Source organism: Hippocampus guttulatus, chromosome 18 (genome assembly GCF_054856545.1).
Source record: "Hippocampus guttulatus isolate MCC_2025c chromosome 18, RoL_Hgut_1.0, whole genome shotgun sequence".
NCBI lineage: Eukaryota > Metazoa > Chordata > Actinopteri > Syngnathiformes > Syngnathidae > Hippocampus > Hippocampus guttulatus.
In genome coordinates this window covers 8,959,313-8,978,213 of record NC_141278.1, presented here as the reverse complement: position 1 = coordinate 8,978,213, position 18,901 = coordinate 8,959,313, and the positions used below count along the sequence as shown (strand labels likewise).

Here is an 18,901-nt window from a genome sequence, read left to right as displayed (position 1 = left end):
TTAAAAACAATAATAATTCTGGTTTTGTACACAGAATTTTTCGCAAAATTTTAAATTTCATTAAATTGTGTAAATTTGTAATTTTTAAAAAATACTTTGTTGTACTCTGACTTTTTTCCTCACCAAATTATCAATTCATACACATAATTTTATTTTCCAGAAAGTTATATATTAATACAGTCAAACCTGGGTTTTCGAACGTCTCTGTTCTCGACCAAATCGGTTTTCGACCAAAAATTTCGATTTTTTTACGCCTCGGATTACGACCAAAATTGAGTTCTCGAATAAACTGATCACACTTGAATGCACCACTTGACTCGTCTTCCTTACACGAGGAAGTGACGCTTCCTCGTGTCGCTTTCCATTGTGAGCAGACATGTTCAATAAACTTTTTTCTTTTCCTTCTTTTCCTTCTGCCGGCGCGCAATCAAACATTCATCGGACCCGGGAATAGCTGCCAGTGTTTTGGTCTATTTCCAGCGCCGCCTTACGTAAGCCTCTTCCCGACATTCTACCTGTCAAGCTCGGCGTTTTGGCGAGTGCGCGTGTTGGCGGCGCTTCCGTAAATGATGCATGACGACCATGCGACGCGCTCATGAATTATGAGGAAAAAGAAGCCGAGGCGACGAGTCCGGCGTGCGTGCGAGGCAGCGTGGGCGAGGAACGCTGGTGCGAGGAGCTCGCGCAGGGTTGCTGTTGCCACGGCAACCGCTGAGGAACTGCTACGAGCGCGCCCCCCCCCCCCCCCCCCACCTAAAAAAGGTGGATTTTATTCGGGAGTACGGGAGAAGTGGGGCGGCTTACTGTTCAGGAGAGTTGATGTCCTCCAAGGGACCTCTGGTGATTCTGGAAGGATCCATGGAGCCCCACTGGCCCTGAGGCTTCTGCTCCAGGTGGTTCTTCAGCAGGCTCCGGTCGGCGTCTCCACGGCAACACAAAATGGAGGCGGGTTTTAGGAATGGCAGTGGTTGGTCTGCCAGAGTCCATTGAAAAAAAAATAAAAAATGCTTTTTGCTATCTTAAAGCAATATGTCGCTTTCTTTTAGGGTTTCCTCCAGGGGTGGTTTAGCTTTGTTTTGTTTTTTGTAAATAAAAGAAACAAGTCAGGCAGAAATTTAGGATCAGGATTCAGCAGCCTCACCTTAGATTTTTTTTTTTTGGTTGAAGCAAAATTCCGAATTTATAAATTTAATGTTTTTATATTATTCACTTAAAACATTTTTTTTTCTTTACTTGTAATGTTTTGGACGATCACAACTTTTATTTTGGTAACATTTTAACTTACTGACTCAATTATAAATGATACTCATAAAATGTTGACTATTCACAGAATCCCAAAACTTATTTTTGAATGATTTCTGATTTATTTTAACATTACAACTTCGGTTATGAGTTTTGCGATTATTGATTTTTTTTCCTTGCAAAATTAAAAGAGTCGAAGTAAAATGTCGCATATTTTTCTTGCAAAATTTAGACTTGAAATTGCGACGGTTACGTCCCTACAAATTTGTCTCGCTATATTCTCAATATATGCTAATATTTGCAATTGTTTCTCGTAATACTGTAGTAGTCGTAATTGCAATTTTATTCTCATATTCGGTTTTATCGATTTTCCAAAATATTTGGTCATTTGTGCGTGTTTTTGTCCTCCTCAGTTTCCGAAATAGAGAAAAACGCTGCGACTCGCGGTGGTCGACAATCAGACGAGTGGATGATTCGATACCTTTGCAGTCAGCGAAGTTGCGTATGCTGAGGATGTTGTTGGCATCGGGGTAGTGGTTCTGTTTGATGTACGGCGTCTTTTCCGGGGTGTCCTGCAGCTGCATGGTCACTTCCTCCAGCTCCTTGTCCAACTTTTAGACAAATGGACATAAACAGCCACACAAAAATGTTTGGTCAAGCGCTAATGTCCACGTTTGGAAATGTTGCCGTCACGCTTTGCAGGGATGAAAACGTCGTTGTTTTGCGCGTGTACTGGAGGCTTCACATTTGGCGGAAGAAAATCTCTCGGGCAGGTTTGTCACAGCTTCTTAAGACCTTTTTTGTGGGTCTGTTCATGTTCTTCCAAATTTCATGTGATTACGTGAAACCGACTTTGGGGTGTGAATGATGAGGAAAATCCTAGTGGGTGCTGTGAACCCCAAATAGCCATTTGGAACATCCTGTCTTTTCATTTCTTGAGACTTTTTTTTTGTGGGTCCACCAAACAGTCCCGAGGACGCCTCATCATAAGAACGCCAAGCATTCTTCCACAAAAGCGCTTGGTCTCCGTCGCACCTCGGTGATCCTCATGCGGAGGCGGTGGTTGTCGGTCTGAAGGCCGTCCAGTCTCGAGGTGTTGGCCTGGTTGACGCTGGTGACCGAGGTGGAGGTCTTGGAGTCCTCCTTCTTCTGGTTCTGCGTGAACTTGAGCCTGCGGTTCTGCGTGGCGGCATCCGGGTTGGTCCTCATGGTGATCAGCTAGGAGAGGGTGACGTGTTAGCATTTTAGCTAGGCTTCAATGTTTCAAACTTGGGACTATTCACCTTGGGAACAAAGACCAGGCAGAGCGTGATGGTACTGCAAAAGATGATCACCAGCGCCACGATGCAGAACTGCACGTTGGGCTGGTCTCGGGTGAGGAAGGAGACGGCGGCGCCGATGATGCACATGATGCCGACGTTGTAGACGCTCATGCCGATGTATTTGCTGTCATTCAGGGCGGGGATGCTGACGTTTCTGGTCTCCCAAGCCAGGAAGCAGCCGAACAACTACACAAGAGGAAGGCTGTGAGAGAAGTGTCGCCTGGAAGCGCGACAGAACGCGCCCGGTGTTGCCATACCATCAGAAGGCCCTTGTAGGCATAGACGATGCCCAGCCAGATGGTCATGTGGGTGCTCTCGCAGTGCTCCAAAAAGGGACGGATGGCGATGTCTCTGTCGTGAGGGTCCGCCTGCTCCAAAAGCACAAAGAGAGACAATGCGGGAAATGTGTCAAGTACAAATACATCCAAAAATGGGCAGACTTCCCGTTCTCGTGATAGTCACAAGTGAAACTGGCAACGGGGGGCTGAATTTTTCATGAAAACTGTCGAGGGTGTTTCCGACCCAAAGCGACCACTCTGGACCAAGAACGGCTTTTTGGTCACGTCGTCGTGTCTTGAGAACGAAGCGTTTGGGGGAACCCTCGCTTTCCATTCCGCATTCTCCCAAGTGGATTTCAATTAATCCATGAACAAATGACGCTAATGGGCGAGAGTAATCTGCGATAATAACGAGATTTACGCCTCCTGGTGTGCTCCGTTTTCATCGCCTCTAATCTCACACGCATATTCCCACTTGCGTTGAGGCACACTTTTGTCTCAAAACAACCTGAAGATGGCATCTTTTGTGCCACGATCCGAGAGGAAATATTTCTTGAGTGGGACAGCGGCAAACTCCGAAAAGCCAGCAGTGACGTAGAAGGAGAACAAATTGGACCAAGACATGAGATGACTCACAGGTGCGCCAAAGGGAGCCGTGCAGAAACACAGAAGAAAAATAGTTTCTCTCCTAAATTATTTATAGATAAAGAAATGCATTTAGAAATGTTTCATTTTCTGTTCCCAGACCACATCAAGGCATGCTCGGATTAGTCTGACATGAGAAAAAAATAAAATAAAAAACGCCAAGCATGCAAATTCTTTTGTTCCAGCAAAATTTTGAGCAGTTGTGTGTATCAACATTTTTGTCGGCTCAGTGCTTGTACATCTCGAGTCGGAAAACTTTTTAGGCAAAATAAAGCAATCAATCAAGTTAAATGATAAAATACTGAAGTTTAATAACGTGTCACTCTTATTGTGAAATGTTCAATTAATACATCAAACAAGATAATTTCATTAAAAAATAGATTTAAGTCACAAAATGTTATGATTTTTTTTTTTTTAATTATGTGCCATTGTGGGCGACAAAGCCAATTTCAGTACGGTGTTCCTCAGGGAAGCCTTTACAGTCCATGATGATTTTACATCAAGATTTTATACACTTTTTTTTTTTTTTTACACACATGATGGGAGCGATTCACTAAAATTCCAGCCCATTATTCCGAACACCTCATGCACGTTCACGTCTTTGCGGGTTTTTATACCGACAATGACGGCAGATTTGTTTGTGTTTTGACTGTGTGCTAAACAGAGTTGCTGCAGATGACACCCCCCCCCCCAAAAAAAACGATGAGAGCAAATGAGTTATAACGCTCATTAGGCTCGCATGCCTATCGCGGCGCGACAGGCGGGAAATGTCTGGGGAGTTGCCAGGCAACGGGGGGAGGATGGGAGGAAGGCAAAAGGCACCCGTCCACTGTCATTTCTCACGGCATTAGGTCCATGACGGGAGGGCCGCGAGAAGAGTTTAGATGAGCCTGGCGGGGAGTGACAGGAGAAATGGACGGTGGGATGGAGATGGATGACGGGATAAGAGATCAAGGCGGTGCGGGATATATTGAAGATAGGAGACAAGAATGCGGGCCCAGAGTGGAAATAATGAGCCAGGACGGACCTCCCTCCAAGGCTTGTATGCTTAAAAATCAATATGGAATGGGGGTGGGGGGGGGGGCGGGGGTCTACATATTTGTTTTTATTAAGATTTTAATTCATATTTTTGTGAGATATTTTGGTAGTTTTTGGGCCCACTGTGACTTCGATCATAAATAAAAATGCAAAGCATTTTCATAGTTATGTACAGTTAATAATCTGCATCAATTGGATCCAACATGAGTTCAGATGTTCTAGTAGGCTTTTGCTGGCATGTTTTTTTTTTTGTTTGTTTGTTTTTTGTACTTCCTCTCTTTTGTGCGTCAAACGGGTCCTCGGTCAGATTTATGTCGTTAAAGGTTTTGAAATTAAATGATCTCGGTCACTTTTTCTAATCTCCTAAAACCCTGTCCCATGAACAGGGGTGTGTAGACTTTTTATACACACTGTATTTCTGGCAGCCAGGCCCCCGAGCAGCAATGGGAATACAACGTGGATCAAGTGTGACTACATGACAAAGTCCAGAGGAGGATGTGAAGGAGTCCCTGTCTGGTGCTGCTGCCTTTGCTGCTGCTGTGCCCCCCCCATCCTCAGGCCCCAGCTGACCTGACCTACATGCACGCCACCACACATCCTCCACACACCGCAACCGACTTGTCTTCCTGCTCGCATGAGGACCAGCTTTCACACGTTACTGTGAGGACTCCGTGCCGCTAATATGCGGTCCAAATTTGCTGACGCATACGATCTGAACTTACCAATGAAAAAAAAAGACATAACACACTCAGTTTGCACTGTGATTCTTTTATCACTGTTGTTTGGCATTTTCCTTTGGATCGGGGATGCGAATTGATTAAAACAATTTGATTGATTGAAAATCTGACTCATTTGTCAATGTCATGCAGATTCAGGAGAAGGGCCGATTTTTTTTTTCAGTGTGAAACTTCTGCTTGGCTTAAGATGAAGTGTAACCAAGATATACACTCCAAAGGTTTCGTGCACATTTCCTTGCCATCATTTAAAATCATGAGTGGGGGGGGGGGGGGATGCCCCCAGTCAAACTGAGCACATTATTGCCGCTCTTGAGAAATAAATGCAAAAGACATTCAACGTGTGAGGGTTTTTTTTCCTTTGTCACTCGGAATCACGACGGCGATGTATTCTTCTTCATGAGTCAATCCTTCTTCCTAATTATGATAAAAGCATCTCTTTGCTTAAATGATTGCATTGGAATATCAGGCTCCCCCCACTTTCTTTTCCATGGCAAGGCGCTGTGTAATCCCATTTGAGGACTAATCCCTCTAATAGAAGCGCGGCCCGGCCGACCTTTTACGCGGCTGCTGTGCCGAGTGGCCTGATGAAACGGCGAAAGCTTTTTTTTTTTTCTCTTCTCCGGCTAAGTGGCACACTTGTGACAAAGGGGCGGCGCAAAGTCGTTTTGACAATGTGGCGATGGGAAGGAAAAAAAGAAATAAAATACCCAAAATGAAAATAAAGTAAAAAAAATGTTTTCCACTGTGTACGATTTTAAAAGTGAACCTTCCTCTTAGAGATGTACACGACTGCGTAACAAAACCAAAACTAAGTAAAACTACTCGGTTATAGTTTACCACTGGATAAAAGTACTTACCCTTAACCCTTTTATGCAAAAATTATGAAAAAATGACAACCTGATAAGCTGTCCACTGTAGCAACCGCTGTCCCTGAAGGGGTTAAAGTGATGTTTCCCACGATGTTATTTAATTAAAATTAAATTAAACTACCGATATTTAATGAGATGTTTACCATGAAACTAAAACAAAGTACCACTCGCCTTATTAGATTTTAATTCATTTGGATGTGAATAATAATGGAATGTCATTTGATGCCGTTACATTTTTACACATACAGCATAACTCGGTTTTCGACCATAATCCGTTCCAGAAGGCTGTTTGAAAATCTGATTTGTTCGAAAACCGAAACCACGCTCTTAAAAAAAAAAAAAAATCTTTATTGAACATGTCTGCTCACAACGGAACGCTACACGAAGAAGCGACGCTTCCTCGTGTGAGGAAGGCAAGAGGAGTCAAGTGGCGCATTCAAGTGCGCTCAGTTTGGTCGAGAACCGATTTTCAGTCGTAATCCGAGGCATAAAAAAACTCGACATTTTTGGTTGAAAACCGATTTGGTCAAGAACAGAGATGTTTGACTGTATTGTTATCGCTCAAGGTGAAATTCTGCTGTATATCATCACAGAAAAATACAACAACAACAAAAAAAGGGAAAATCCACTCACATTTTGGGGGGGGGGGTACTGTCAGAATCAATTAAATCCCGCTGTAAGGACAATTTGGTCACAGTTGTTAAAATGAATCACATCACATGGCAAAATCCCCTAAATTTGGTCAACGGAGGAGACATACCGGGCACAAGAAAAAAAACCCAAAAACGTGGCGCTTTAGCATCGGCAGTAAATTGGCGGCGCAAACACACAAATCAGAAGAAATACGAGCACACATACACGTGTCCAGAGAATGTAGCGTAGCGTAGCTCCCAGGGCTCCAGCATGGAAGTGCCTTAACTGATTTATTAGTAGCTGAACGCGTCATTAGCGTAAGCGGGTAACCCTGAAACGGCAGCGCTCATTTGAATATGTAAATGCCAGGCAGCCTGCTCGGGCTTGCAAGCCGCCGACTGTGTTTTTTTTTTTCTTCTTTTTTTTTCACGCCCGCCGTTCGTTATCCGCTTTTCCGCAGCGGCGCCTTCCATCTGCACGTGTCGCGTTAACTGCCCGAGGCCGCGAAGTTGCCGCCATTTGTTTGCTTTGTGTAGCGTCGGCGGGCAAGCCGAGACGGATTTGTGGCGAGGCGTTAAATGCCAGTGAAGTGAAAATACTGCTAATGAGTTGCGGCGGACTGACGGAGATGGCGGGTATTAAAATCCCAGCGCAGGTGGCGAATCTTTTTCGTTGGCGCGTCTCCCCCCCCCGAAAAACATTATGGGCAACGATTCTAATGTTGGTACCGCTAAGATTTGCTATTATCAGTTTGTTTTTTGGTTCTGGGTTACAGTTAAGATCAGAAGAATGTGTGAAAAAAAGATTTTGTTGAAACAAAACGCGAGGAAATGTTTGTACAGTGGCATTGCGGGAGGTTTTGCTAATATGGGTTCCGCTGTTTTTTTTTTTGTCGCTTAAAGACAGCGCTTGGGATTTTGGTGGAACCGAAGAACAGCGCAGCAATCTACACTAAAAATAAAATACGGAGATGGTTCAGTGGTGTTCTGAGTTCGGCCATGATGGGTTCCTCTATCGGTTCAGCCATTATCACATCTGACAGTGGTTCATTTTTGGGGGTGGTTCATCAGGAGGTTCATTTTTGGGGTTGAGTACAGAATTCGACGAATCGGTTTTGGGGTTTGGTGGTAGTTGCTGTTGAGGGATTACTACCGAGGTTTAGGCTTATAATTAGGAAATTGGATTGAGAGTTCGGGTTCAGGATTGGGGATTCAAGTAACATTTAGGACAGGGGTGGCCAACCCGCGGCTCGCGAGTCGCATGCGGCTCTTTGGCTGCTTCAATGCGGCTCCCGCGATCTCACACGACAAGCGTCGAAAACGCCTCGGTAGTGGCGATGCCATTCAAACAAAGCGCTAACTTCACAGGACGTACTCCGTCAACCTATCAGCAATCGCGTTACTTGATTGACATAGAGGGCAACCAATCAGATGACTGCATCACCGCTCATGCGCAAACGACGGCGCTAAGCGCTAAGCTAGTCAGCGAATTACCTCAGATTTTAAGGCAGGGGTGCCCAATACGTCGATCAGAATCGACCGGGAGCCAGCGAACTGGTCCCAAGTCGACCGCGAGGGGTGGGAGGAGGAAATGGGTGGGAGAAAAAAAAGATACATTTGCACTTGTGCCACCTCAGCTTCCGTTTCTGCTTGTTGTTCTCATGGCTTTTTGTTCCGTCACGTTTGTGGTCAGGCTGAGTGTAATTAGTGAACACCTCGTGTGGGATGTGGAATGAGATTCGAGGAGGTGTTTCCTCGCAACAAGAACAACAACAAGTCTCAGTCAGCGCGCGGACGCGATACGGCCTCACTCTAGTTTTGGAGCTCTGCGCTGAAGGCTGGAAAAATGACTTCACTGAGGACCTTTATTTGTAAATTTCCCCAGTGTGGGACAAATAAAGGATATCTTATCTTATCTTATCTTATTTCCATCTTCAACCCGACAAGTGTTAAGGTTCAAAATTTGGAAGTTCGGATTAGGGTGTGTGAGTAAGATTTAATGTTTAACGGTTTGGGTTGTAGTTTTTGCCTCTCTTTTACACTCTGGTCAATGACTTTGGGTTGGTTCAAAACGAGCCAGACGGTTTGCGCTGGGTAATTAGGACCCACAATGCACCATGACACAAAGATTTCATTGCGCAAAGTCATTTTCCCCTTGGCCCCTCCCTCAAACAAAGGTAGGCCGAAAACTTTGCAGGCAGGAAATGATTTCCTTATTGACACCTCCTCCGTCGTCGCTGAGGCTCTTACTGTCACATGTAAAGTCATTCAGGGGAAATGAGCAGCAATGATGCGGCGTGTAAATGTGAACGGAACATGCCCCGCCCGCTCCAAGTGATCTGGGACTACATCTTTAACTCTTCACCTTATTGAAAACCAACGCTTCCGACTTCAGTTGCGAAAAATCCAGCGTGCATCATATTCGATGCCTCCCAAGAATCGCCAGTGGAGGGAATCCTCTCCTCTGTCATCGCGCCGACAAAACATCGTGCTAATTGAGTCCGGGGAGGCAGCCACTGGTTGCCTTGAGCGCTGCGTGGCGGCTGCTTAATTGGCTGTGTTATCCAGCAGCTTCGCCGCCGCGCACTCGACCACGTTAGCGCCCGGGCCTCTTGTTAACTCCTCTGAGGCGGGAGCGGACGAGGTGTTGTGTTGAACTCAGAAAACCCTTGTCCTCAGAAGCCCGGTACAGTAAACCAAGCGAATACCCAAAAAAAAGGTGTTTAATTGCTGCACTCCCTTAAAATGTTTAGAAGTGCCAATGCTAACATTTACGCCTGTGGATGTTGACATTCATCAACTGGAATCTGGAATATAGTATTTCTCAAAGGGCAGTTGTGGAAGAGGCGATCTGTGGAATTCAGGTTTTCCCAACAACTGTAATGGCTAAAAGATCCCAGTAGATAGCAGCGTTGTATTTTAAGATCAGAGCAACTTTTTAAGACTAGCATTAGGCGGTCAATGTTGCTTTGTCACGTCCATTATGAGGAAGGGAAATGCCAACACGTTGGAATTAGGACAAATTTAGGCACCTCGTGATTGAACCGAGTATGTCTACGCATGGTATAAGAGAGTGTGTCACGGTTATGTACAGTTACAAGAAAAAGTATCTGAACCCTTTGGAATTGCATGAATTGGTCGTAAAATGTGTTTTGATTTTCATCCAAGTCACAACAATAGAAAAACACAGCCTGCTTGAAATTGTACCACACAAACAATATGTTCTCATGTATTTTCATTCAACACACCATGTAAACATTCACCGTGCATGGTGGAAAAAGTGAGTGAACCCTTGGATTTCATAACTGGTTGACGCTCCTTTGGGAGCAGTAACCACAACCAAATGTTTGCTGTCGTTGCGGATCAGACCCGTACAACGGTCAGGATGAATTTCGGACGATTCCTCTTTGCAAAACTGTTTCAGTTCAGCGATGTTCTTGGGATGTCTGGTCGAATTGCTCTCTTCAGGTCATGCCACAGCCTTGGGTTGAGGTCAGGACTCTGGCTGGGCCGTTCCAGAAGGCGTATTTTTCTTCTGTTGAAGCCATGCTGTCGTTGATTTACTTCCGTGCTTTGGGTCATTGTCCTGTTGCGTCGCTCGTCTTCCGTTGAGCTTCAATTGGTGGACAGATGGCATTTAAGTTTTTCTGCAAAATGTCTTGGTATACCTTTTTCCTTCGATGATAGCAATCTGTCCAGGCCCTGAGGTAACAAAGCAGCCCCAAACCAAGATGCCCCCTCCACCATACTTCGCAGTTGGGGTGAGGTTTTGATGTAGGTGAGCCTTGACTTTTTATCCCTCCACACAGAATGTTGTCTGTTCCTTCTAAACAATTCACCTTTGTTCCCATCTCATCTGTCCACAGAATATTTTGCCAGTGGTGGAGTGGAACATCCAGGTGATCAGCGTGGAGTGATAGACATCAGAAGATACTTTTGAAACCCTTCCCAGCTTTACGCATGTCAACAATCCTTCTGAGAGCTCTTTTGTGCGAGGCATTGTTCCGATCAGGCAATGCGTCTTGAGAATGGCAAATTTCAAACTGCCGTGTTTTTGATAAGGCACCTTCAATCTCGTCCCAATGAAGGTCAGTTGCTGACTTCTGACTCCAATTAGCTCATCAGCCTCGGGGTTCACATATTTTTCCGCCTCGCACAAGTGAATGTTTACATGGTGTTAAATAAAAATACATAAGGACATATATGTGTTCTTATGTGTCGTATTAGTTCAAGCAGACTGTGCTTCTCTATTGCTGTGTCTTAGATGAAGATCAATTTATTTAGAAATCCAGGTCATTCCAAAGGGTTCACATCCTTTTTTTTTTTGCAACCATAGTAAGAAGTTGTGTGCCACGATCGTGAATAAATACCATGCAGTTCGTGGAATGAATGGCAAGCGCATCTAAAAGAAAAGAAAAGAAAAAATACACTGGGATGTGGAGAGTTACTGTTACAGCATGTTTCATCGTTCTATATCTGTAACTCTAATATTTTCCCGTTAAAACCCATTTCTCAGCCTTGTATGGTATAAAGCACTTTTTTTGGGGTTTTGTTTTTGCTATTTGCAGCAGCGCTTGTCAACTATCCCATGTAAAACACACACACAGGCACAAAAAGTGCAACGGCCACTGACCCCTGAACACAAGTCGAGTGCAGCGAGCGGTGGGGGCGGTGTGGGGATTTTTGGACAAACGGTGACAAAGGTGGCGAGTGGCGCGCAGATGCAGTTATGCGATAGGAGCATCGGTGGCCGCCTGAGGGAGCTGACACAACGAGTGCGGCACCGTTGGCTGACAGCCTCGCAAACACCTCTGCATGCACGCACGCACGCGCACGCACACACACACACACACACACACACACACACACGCAAGAAAGCAAGGGTGACTCACACACACTCCCTGGGCCATCTCAGCACATATCTAATGCTCCGAACTGGCAAACACGACACCTTATGCTGAGGCCACAAGGCGCAGTAAAGCCTTAATACGGTGCGGAATACAGCCCCATGAAATTAGGCTGCGATTTACAGGACACGGGGAGTAAAAATCAGTGCATAAGGGGAAAGCGTTTACTTTCAAAACACCCCACTGCGGGCATGCACAGGCGGTCAGTCAATCAGCTTTGGCTCTGGCTTCGGTCATCCGTCACCGGCGACGGTGAGTGATGCCGCCACCCCGAGAGCATCCTGGCGCGGTCAGAGGAGAAGATATTAGAAGACATTAAAGGTGATGAATTGCATCAGTGTCATCTGTCTTCCAGTTTGGCCGCGTACGCATTTTCCGCCCCTTGGATTCAAAACCAGAACCTCTGACAATGAGGCGTATGCATCACCCATGTTGCCCATGCATTTGTTTCATGAGATTGACAAATGCCGAGGCCCAAAATTGGCCCCACTGGGTTGTCGACATTCTCATAGTTTGGCAATTACAGAAGATTCTGTCAAAGACATGATGTACCATATTGTGATACTATTGGTACCGTTGGAATAAATATAAGCACGGCATTGATTCATAGCCGCACAGACACGCACAGGGATGTCTGTCCATCTCTGTCTATCCATCCGCAGCCTCACTTGCCGCCACCTCTTATTTCTTTCTCTTTACAACCGTAATGAAGAAGAGCCGATTCCGCCCCCCCCCCCCTTCCTCTCTCTACCTCCTTCTCATCGATCCCTCGCAACCAATCAGTCTCATGCGGGCACATGAATCTCATTGTGAGAACGCGGCAGCAGATTTAATACGAGAGCGAATCGATAGCCGGGGCATCACAAACCCTACCTGATTTGACTGCATTTATCCCAAATGATCTTGTCCATGCATGAAAAAAGGTAAATACTGTTGACTTGAAGGTTGGGATTTACATATAAATACAGCGGCCCATTCTTGACTGGTTTATTGTCGCAGATTACCGTAGACGTGTGTAATGGCCGTCGATGAGGATTGGTACAACCGGACACCTCACTGCAGTACTGCTGCAACAAGGTTATATATAGTCGAGCAGGACGAGCCTCCTGTCACATATATCCATGCACCACACGTCCATCCCAGAGGAGAAAGTGCAGGATATCAGGTCTCAAAACGAGACGTTTCCAATTAGAATCTTGTCTAATTTTCTTAGTTACGTATATCGATTATGGCACAATTACTTAGTGCAAATGTTTTTTTTCCTTGAAACTAACAGACGGTGTGACCAGCTGGAATTATGCATAAACAAAACAGCCTGCACTAACATGTTAAATGTCTCGTGTAGTGTCCGCCAGGGGAAAGGATGACTGTTTTCCTCTTTATTTAGGTTAGCTACTCTAATTCCGATGTGTCCAACACAAATTCATGGAAGCACGATGGCGAATACAATGATAGGCATTACTGTCCCGTGTCGAACCATCATCGCTCCGTTGCACTCGTCTTGACCCGCACTCACTTTCAATTCTGCTTTCAACGGCCGCACAATGCTCGTACGTCACATTTGCATCGCTGCACAAACGCGGAGAACAGAAGCGGCCATTTGGCTGTCGGGCCAACACAAAATGGTTTGCAGAACGTCGGCAGAGGCGCTTGACAGATGGCTGTCGGCGTTGTCGTTGCGAGAGGGGCGTAGAGTGACACGGGGTGGACTTGCCGCTCCGGTAAACACACAAACGCTGTAATGTCGCTGTAATGACATGATCGAGATTGAACATGCGACATTTCGAATGGGACCTGCCAGTCTTTTCAGGTGACTCATAATCAGTGCAAGACATCACCTGATATAGTGGTACCTTGACTTTCTTGGACCGTGTAGTTATTAAAGAAAAACGGCACTCTTTTTACAAAAAAAGTTACAAATCATGTACAGAAATAAACACTGCAGCAACACATGTAGACAAGCAATATAACACGACCCACAGGCATACATTCTTTATCATCTGTGAAAAAAAAGCCTGCAAGTACTGCATCTTACGGAGTCACAGTAGTTGTGAAAGTCTTCTTCGTGTCTTCATGACTTTATACTTGATATACGGTACGACTGGTATCCAATTCCAACTCACAATGCCACCGAGGGCAGCAGGAGCAAATGACAGGCAGGTAGCACCTTACTGATGAACCCGACGACCCGAGTCAAGCAGCTGAGCCCTACATTACAAGGACAAGCTTTTTCATTTTCAAACTGATAAACTTTGTTTGTAGAAAATCATTCACTCAGAATTTCATGGGCTGGCTGCAACACAAGAGACAAGATCTTTCAAGGACCACTTCCTCATCCCAATGCCAATTAAAAAATTCTCACATGTACTCTGAAATAACATTTTGTGATGTCACAATAACAAATTCAAACTCTGACCCTGCACTCTACTGCAGCTCAACCCAATAATGTGGTACCAGCATCCTACACGCAGTATCTCAAATCGAGTCAAGTATCACATCTGATGGCATATCACAGAAGTGACCCCAATAATTAATGTGAACGGGTAACGCAAACGAGGCAACAGTTTGCCTACAGCACAGGAGAGGGCTGGGCCTCCGCGGTGTCAGCTCGGGTTTAATTACCCGACCTTTCGGTCGGCGCTGTCGGCGACGACCGCTAATCAACGTCACTCTCCATGGCGTGATGATAATTCGCCACGACAACCCCCCTTACTTTTGCACTCCTCGCACCGTCTCCCCGTCACACAGCGATCCCGCTTCAGCTGTCGCTTGCGTCCATCGATAAGCACAGTCGCCTTCTGTTACTCTGATTTACTTTCTTCTGGTTCCACCATGCGGTTGCTACAATTTGACTTGAAAGCCTCGTGCACCTGGAACTGTAACATGGCCTTAAACATTACTACAGCTGCACATTATTCCACACCACACCTGGTTTGGAAATGTGACAGCAGCCTTAACCTTACAGAAAGTAGACTCTCAACCTTTCAGGAACTGGACCCCAACAAAACCTTACAGCACAGGTGTCAAAGTCCGGTCCTCGAGGGATGGAAAACATGCAGGACACCGGCCCTTGAGGACCGGACTTGGATACCTGTGGCTTACAGGAACTGGTCGCTGAATATTACAGGAACTGGATGCCAAGTTTTACAGAAACTAGTCCCTAAACTTTATTTATTTTTCAATAAACCATGCAGAAATGGTTAGCTAAACCGTACAAAAACAGGAACCTAAACCTAACCGAAATTGGACTTTAAACCTGACAGAAACAAGACCCTGATCCTTGTTTACCTGGACCCGACATTTTACTTCAACTGGACCTTAAAACTTACTCCAACTGGGCCTTACACATTGATTTAACGTCAAACCACATCCAGTTTGTTCAATTGCATTCTACGATCACACTGCTACGATGGCGCCCTGATGCCTTTAACCGGAACAGGACCCGTTGTCCTCCACATTTGAACACTTAGTGTCCTTGCTTCACGTTCCGTCCTTCTGTTCATCCACTCCTGTACCTCTCCAGTCCTCCTTCATTCCCCTCCTTGTCCTCCTCATCGTTCGGCCTTCCGTCATCACCCGCGGTGTGCCCAAGGCGACAGGTCTGGTGTGAAAGAACTCCACTTAACAGCCATGTATTTTGTATTTGGTCGCTCACACTGCTGAGGCGGCAGGCCTTGTTCAAGTGGCAGCCAAGTGCTCTCATCATCGCCATCATCAGGTGACCTTGGTGGCCCATCTATACGTCCCTGCTCACAGAAACTGGACTATGCTTGTTGCAAACACACCCTAATGTCTACTCCACAAGTGCTTAGCCCCACAGGTGAGGATTCCCACCCTTGGCATTTCCTCTATCCATCCGTCCAGCCGTCGTCTTACTTTCCATCCATCGGCCTCCCCTGGGCATCTCCGACCTTGCAGAGACGCACTCCATCAGGGAGCAGACACATCCATTAGCATTGTGGTCTCAAACCGGAGGATTCCATTATGGCTCAGCAAGTGACTCACTCGCCTTTCTATCAATTCACACTGAATCACGACTGACTTGCATTCATTTCAGAGAGACGTGCCACACCACTTGAACATCCCCTGACTAACGTAACTATGAACTTGACAGAAACTAGACGCTACACCTTACGGTAATTTAATGATAATCCTTGACTAGACTCGTATTTGACTTGAACTGTTCCCTAACACCTGCTGCAACTAGGTCTAATACCTTGATTTAACTGGAACCCACGCTTTACTACAATTTGCCCTTACACCAATTAGGCTTTGTGGCAACGAGCATACATGAACTGTAAACCATGCTGAAACCTGACCTCAGCCATGACTGGAACCGTACCCAACACGTATGTGCAAGTGGTTCTTAACCTTCATGAAAGTGAACCCTAAAATTTCCCTGAACTGATTCCTAAACATAAAACGACCATGAACCTGCCCCTAGCTGGGACCGGTCCGAAAACCTTGCTGCCATACGACCTCAACCTTTGATGTAAACGAACCCCACACCTTCATTTAACTGGACCCTAAACTCTACTGAAATTGAACTTAAACTCACACTGAAGCGAACCCTAAACATTGTTTTAACCTGACCCTCAATCTGAGTGGAACTGAACCCTAATCCATCATTTAACAAGGCCCCAAACACGAGGGTCACTGCAATATAACCATGACTGTAACTGGAACCACAACCGGTCTGTCAAAGATACAAATAAACCTTGCACCTTGATTGAACTGAACCCCAAACATGAATGTACCTGGAACCTAAATCCGACTGTAACCGCCAGACCTTATACCTGATTATAACTGGACCTTAAACCTCGATATAAACAAACCCTTTCACTAGATTTAACTATACTTAACACTGGACTGTAACTGACTCGATATGGTTGGGGGAAACGCTGGCCTAATAACATACCGCAAACAAACGTTAGACCCGTGTACCTCTAGGCCTCGCACCTCACAATAACAGAACCCGAAACCTTGATGCAGTGGTTCGTTTCTGTCAAGGACACAGAAAAACGTAACGAGCATTTTGCCGCAGCCGAATATCAAATTGGAGAGAGCCCATAAAAATCATCTGTTATGTGCACCGGTCCACACAAAACACATTTGGCTTTCACTGCACTCTGCTGTGCCTTTACAGTACACCGCATCACACAAGCCTCGACTACTGTGTAACTGCAGGGACTTGTCATACTGCTCTTCATTTGGAAGACTTCTAATTGGTCAATCAGCTGTTGCCTAGCAACAGCAGTCTGGGGGAGCAGCGGGAGAGGAGAAACAGGGAAAAAAAATGAGGAAAGTGCTGGCTTGAAGGTGACGGGTGGGGAATCTGCTGTTTTTGTGACCACGAAACCACTGGAACAAAAGACACCCCTGAGCTCTGAAAGAACGCAAATGCATAAAAGGAATCACCCCTTTCATTTTGAACAGACCCACTCGAATGGGCTCAGCCACGCAGAACCACGTGGTCCAATTTAGCCTGCTGGATTGTCAACAAACAAGCAAGCCTGGTCCTTGGAGTTCCTCCCCATGGTGATTCACTGATAACGCTTACACACTTGTCTCGCCCCGCCGACAAATAGCAGCACGCGGCAAGCCAGTGTAAACATTCTTCAAAATGAAAGACTGTGTGTCCTCAAAGCCCAGGTTGCCTCCCCTGAAAGCCCAATAAGAAAACACAATAACTGACCTAAAAGAGATTCCAATGCTCTGTATGCAACCTGGCTGCCTTTCCCCTCCTGTTCGATGACCAAAGAAAAACTACTGTCCGACTAGCATATAGACATTTACTTTATTTTCACAAGAAATTACAAGAAATGTTGGCCTAATTAAACCACGGGAGTGGAAATCTTAAAATTTTAGTATCGTGATACGATGAATATATGCGGGCTAGGAAAATACAAACTTCTTTGAGTAACGGATTTGCAGTATTTGATTATAAACACAAAAATGTTAATTGCACATGACGACAGTATTAATTGATATCTGGTGTTGCTGTATTGATACAGAGGGCTGATCATGATGTATTGTGATATCGCCATTTTGTCCCATTGTTTGGGCAACCAATTTGAACCGCAATTGTGAATATATTATATATAGTTTCATTTTTTAAAACTTAATTACGCATAAATTACAGTGACATATCACATAGACATCGGTTATCAATATTATCCGATTTGAATGGAACACATTGACAATTATAGCAATATTATGGCAAGCTGATGTGCTGTAAGGCCACAAAATATCAATATTGTTGCCGTAGAATATCTGTCACAATACAGTACTGACACACAAGAGTAAAAAAATTAAATTAAATTTACTGATGGATTAGAATAGGATTTGATGGTAGATGGCTTTCCTCCAATATTTCAGTCGTCTGTGTGGTGTCGCATTACCGATAACGTAAGCAAAATATCATGACAATATCATGTTCTGAGTAACACAGCGATTCCCGGGCCTACTCGTTCCACTGCATAACTTTTTATTGTATTTACACAGAGTACAAAATTACCGTGTAAAAAAAAACAAAAAAACAATAATAATGTTGAGATTGTGCCTGCAGGATTCCTGAAAAGAAGCGCAAAAAGAAGGCTCTGTTTGTGTGTGTGTGTGTGTGTGTGTCTCTCTCTCTCTTTCTCTCTCTCTCTCTCCTCTGTCGCTGATAAAAATCCGCTACAGGAGCTGGCCTTGCTTGACACGCCGCTGGTTCGCGTGCGCTCAGAAGAATATCTGGCTCCACAAAACCTGCTTTTGGCGTAATCTTCTTAAGAGTCTACGCGAGCAAAGAAAAGTGGCGGCTTTCACCCAGCAGCTTGCAAGTTGAAGTGAGGACACTTTAACCCACCATCTTAATTACACTTTTTTTTTTCTCCCAGGTTAAGGAATGTACGACTCATCAGTTTACACAAGTTGAAGGCTGCGGGAACAATCCTCAAGGGTTGTGGTTTGGCCTCCAAAAATTGGCGCAACGGTACTTCTTGTACCTCGGTATTATGGTCAACGTTAGGTTCACGTTTGAACAGAACAGAATTGTCCCTTGTGCAATGAGAAATAGACATCAATCCATTTCCAATTAGGAGCATAATAAAGTCAATCCGTACGTGATTATCCGAAGCGTTATCTTTTATTCCTCTTTCCATATCGTCTTCAAACCGCAGGAACCAGTTGCTTTGACAAGCAGTGGTGAAATCAATTCTAATGGCTCACGCATACTGAGGAAGGCATG

General features: G+C 45.1%; 1 protein-coding gene and 1 long non-coding RNA gene across 3 annotated transcripts in view; one reads left to right on the top strand and one right to left on the bottom strand.

Annotated features, from left to right (window-relative positions):
• The window catches only part of gabbr2 (gamma-aminobutyric acid (GABA) B receptor, 2), a 92,342-nt gene that overhangs the window by 4,033 nt on the left and 69,408 nt on the right, over nucleotides 1–18,901 (bottom strand). The window contains exons 14-18 of the mRNA XM_086136380.1: nucleotides 2,822–2,932; nucleotides 2,526–2,750; nucleotides 2,278–2,460; nucleotides 1,724–1,853; nucleotides 805–922 (exon numbers count right to left, since the gene is read on the bottom strand). Of these exons, the coding sequence (XP_085992506.1) occupies nucleotides 805–922; nucleotides 1,724–1,853; nucleotides 2,278–2,460; nucleotides 2,526–2,750; nucleotides 2,822–2,932 (767 nt within the window). The remainder of the gene's footprint in view (nucleotides 1–804; nucleotides 923–1,723; nucleotides 1,854–2,277; nucleotides 2,461–2,525; nucleotides 2,751–2,821; nucleotides 2,933–18,901) is intronic.
• LOC147191052 (uncharacterized) lies at nucleotides 339–5,455 on the top strand. 2 transcript variants are annotated; one of them, XR_015103676.1, is made up of 3 exons: nucleotides 339–491; nucleotides 2,700–4,529; nucleotides 4,951–5,455. It is a non-coding gene; the product is annotated as an uncharacterized LOC147191052 (long non-coding RNA). The 2 variants fall into 2 exon arrangements; XR_015103677.1 differs by lacking the exon at nucleotides 339–491 and adding an exon at nucleotides 2,451–2,616.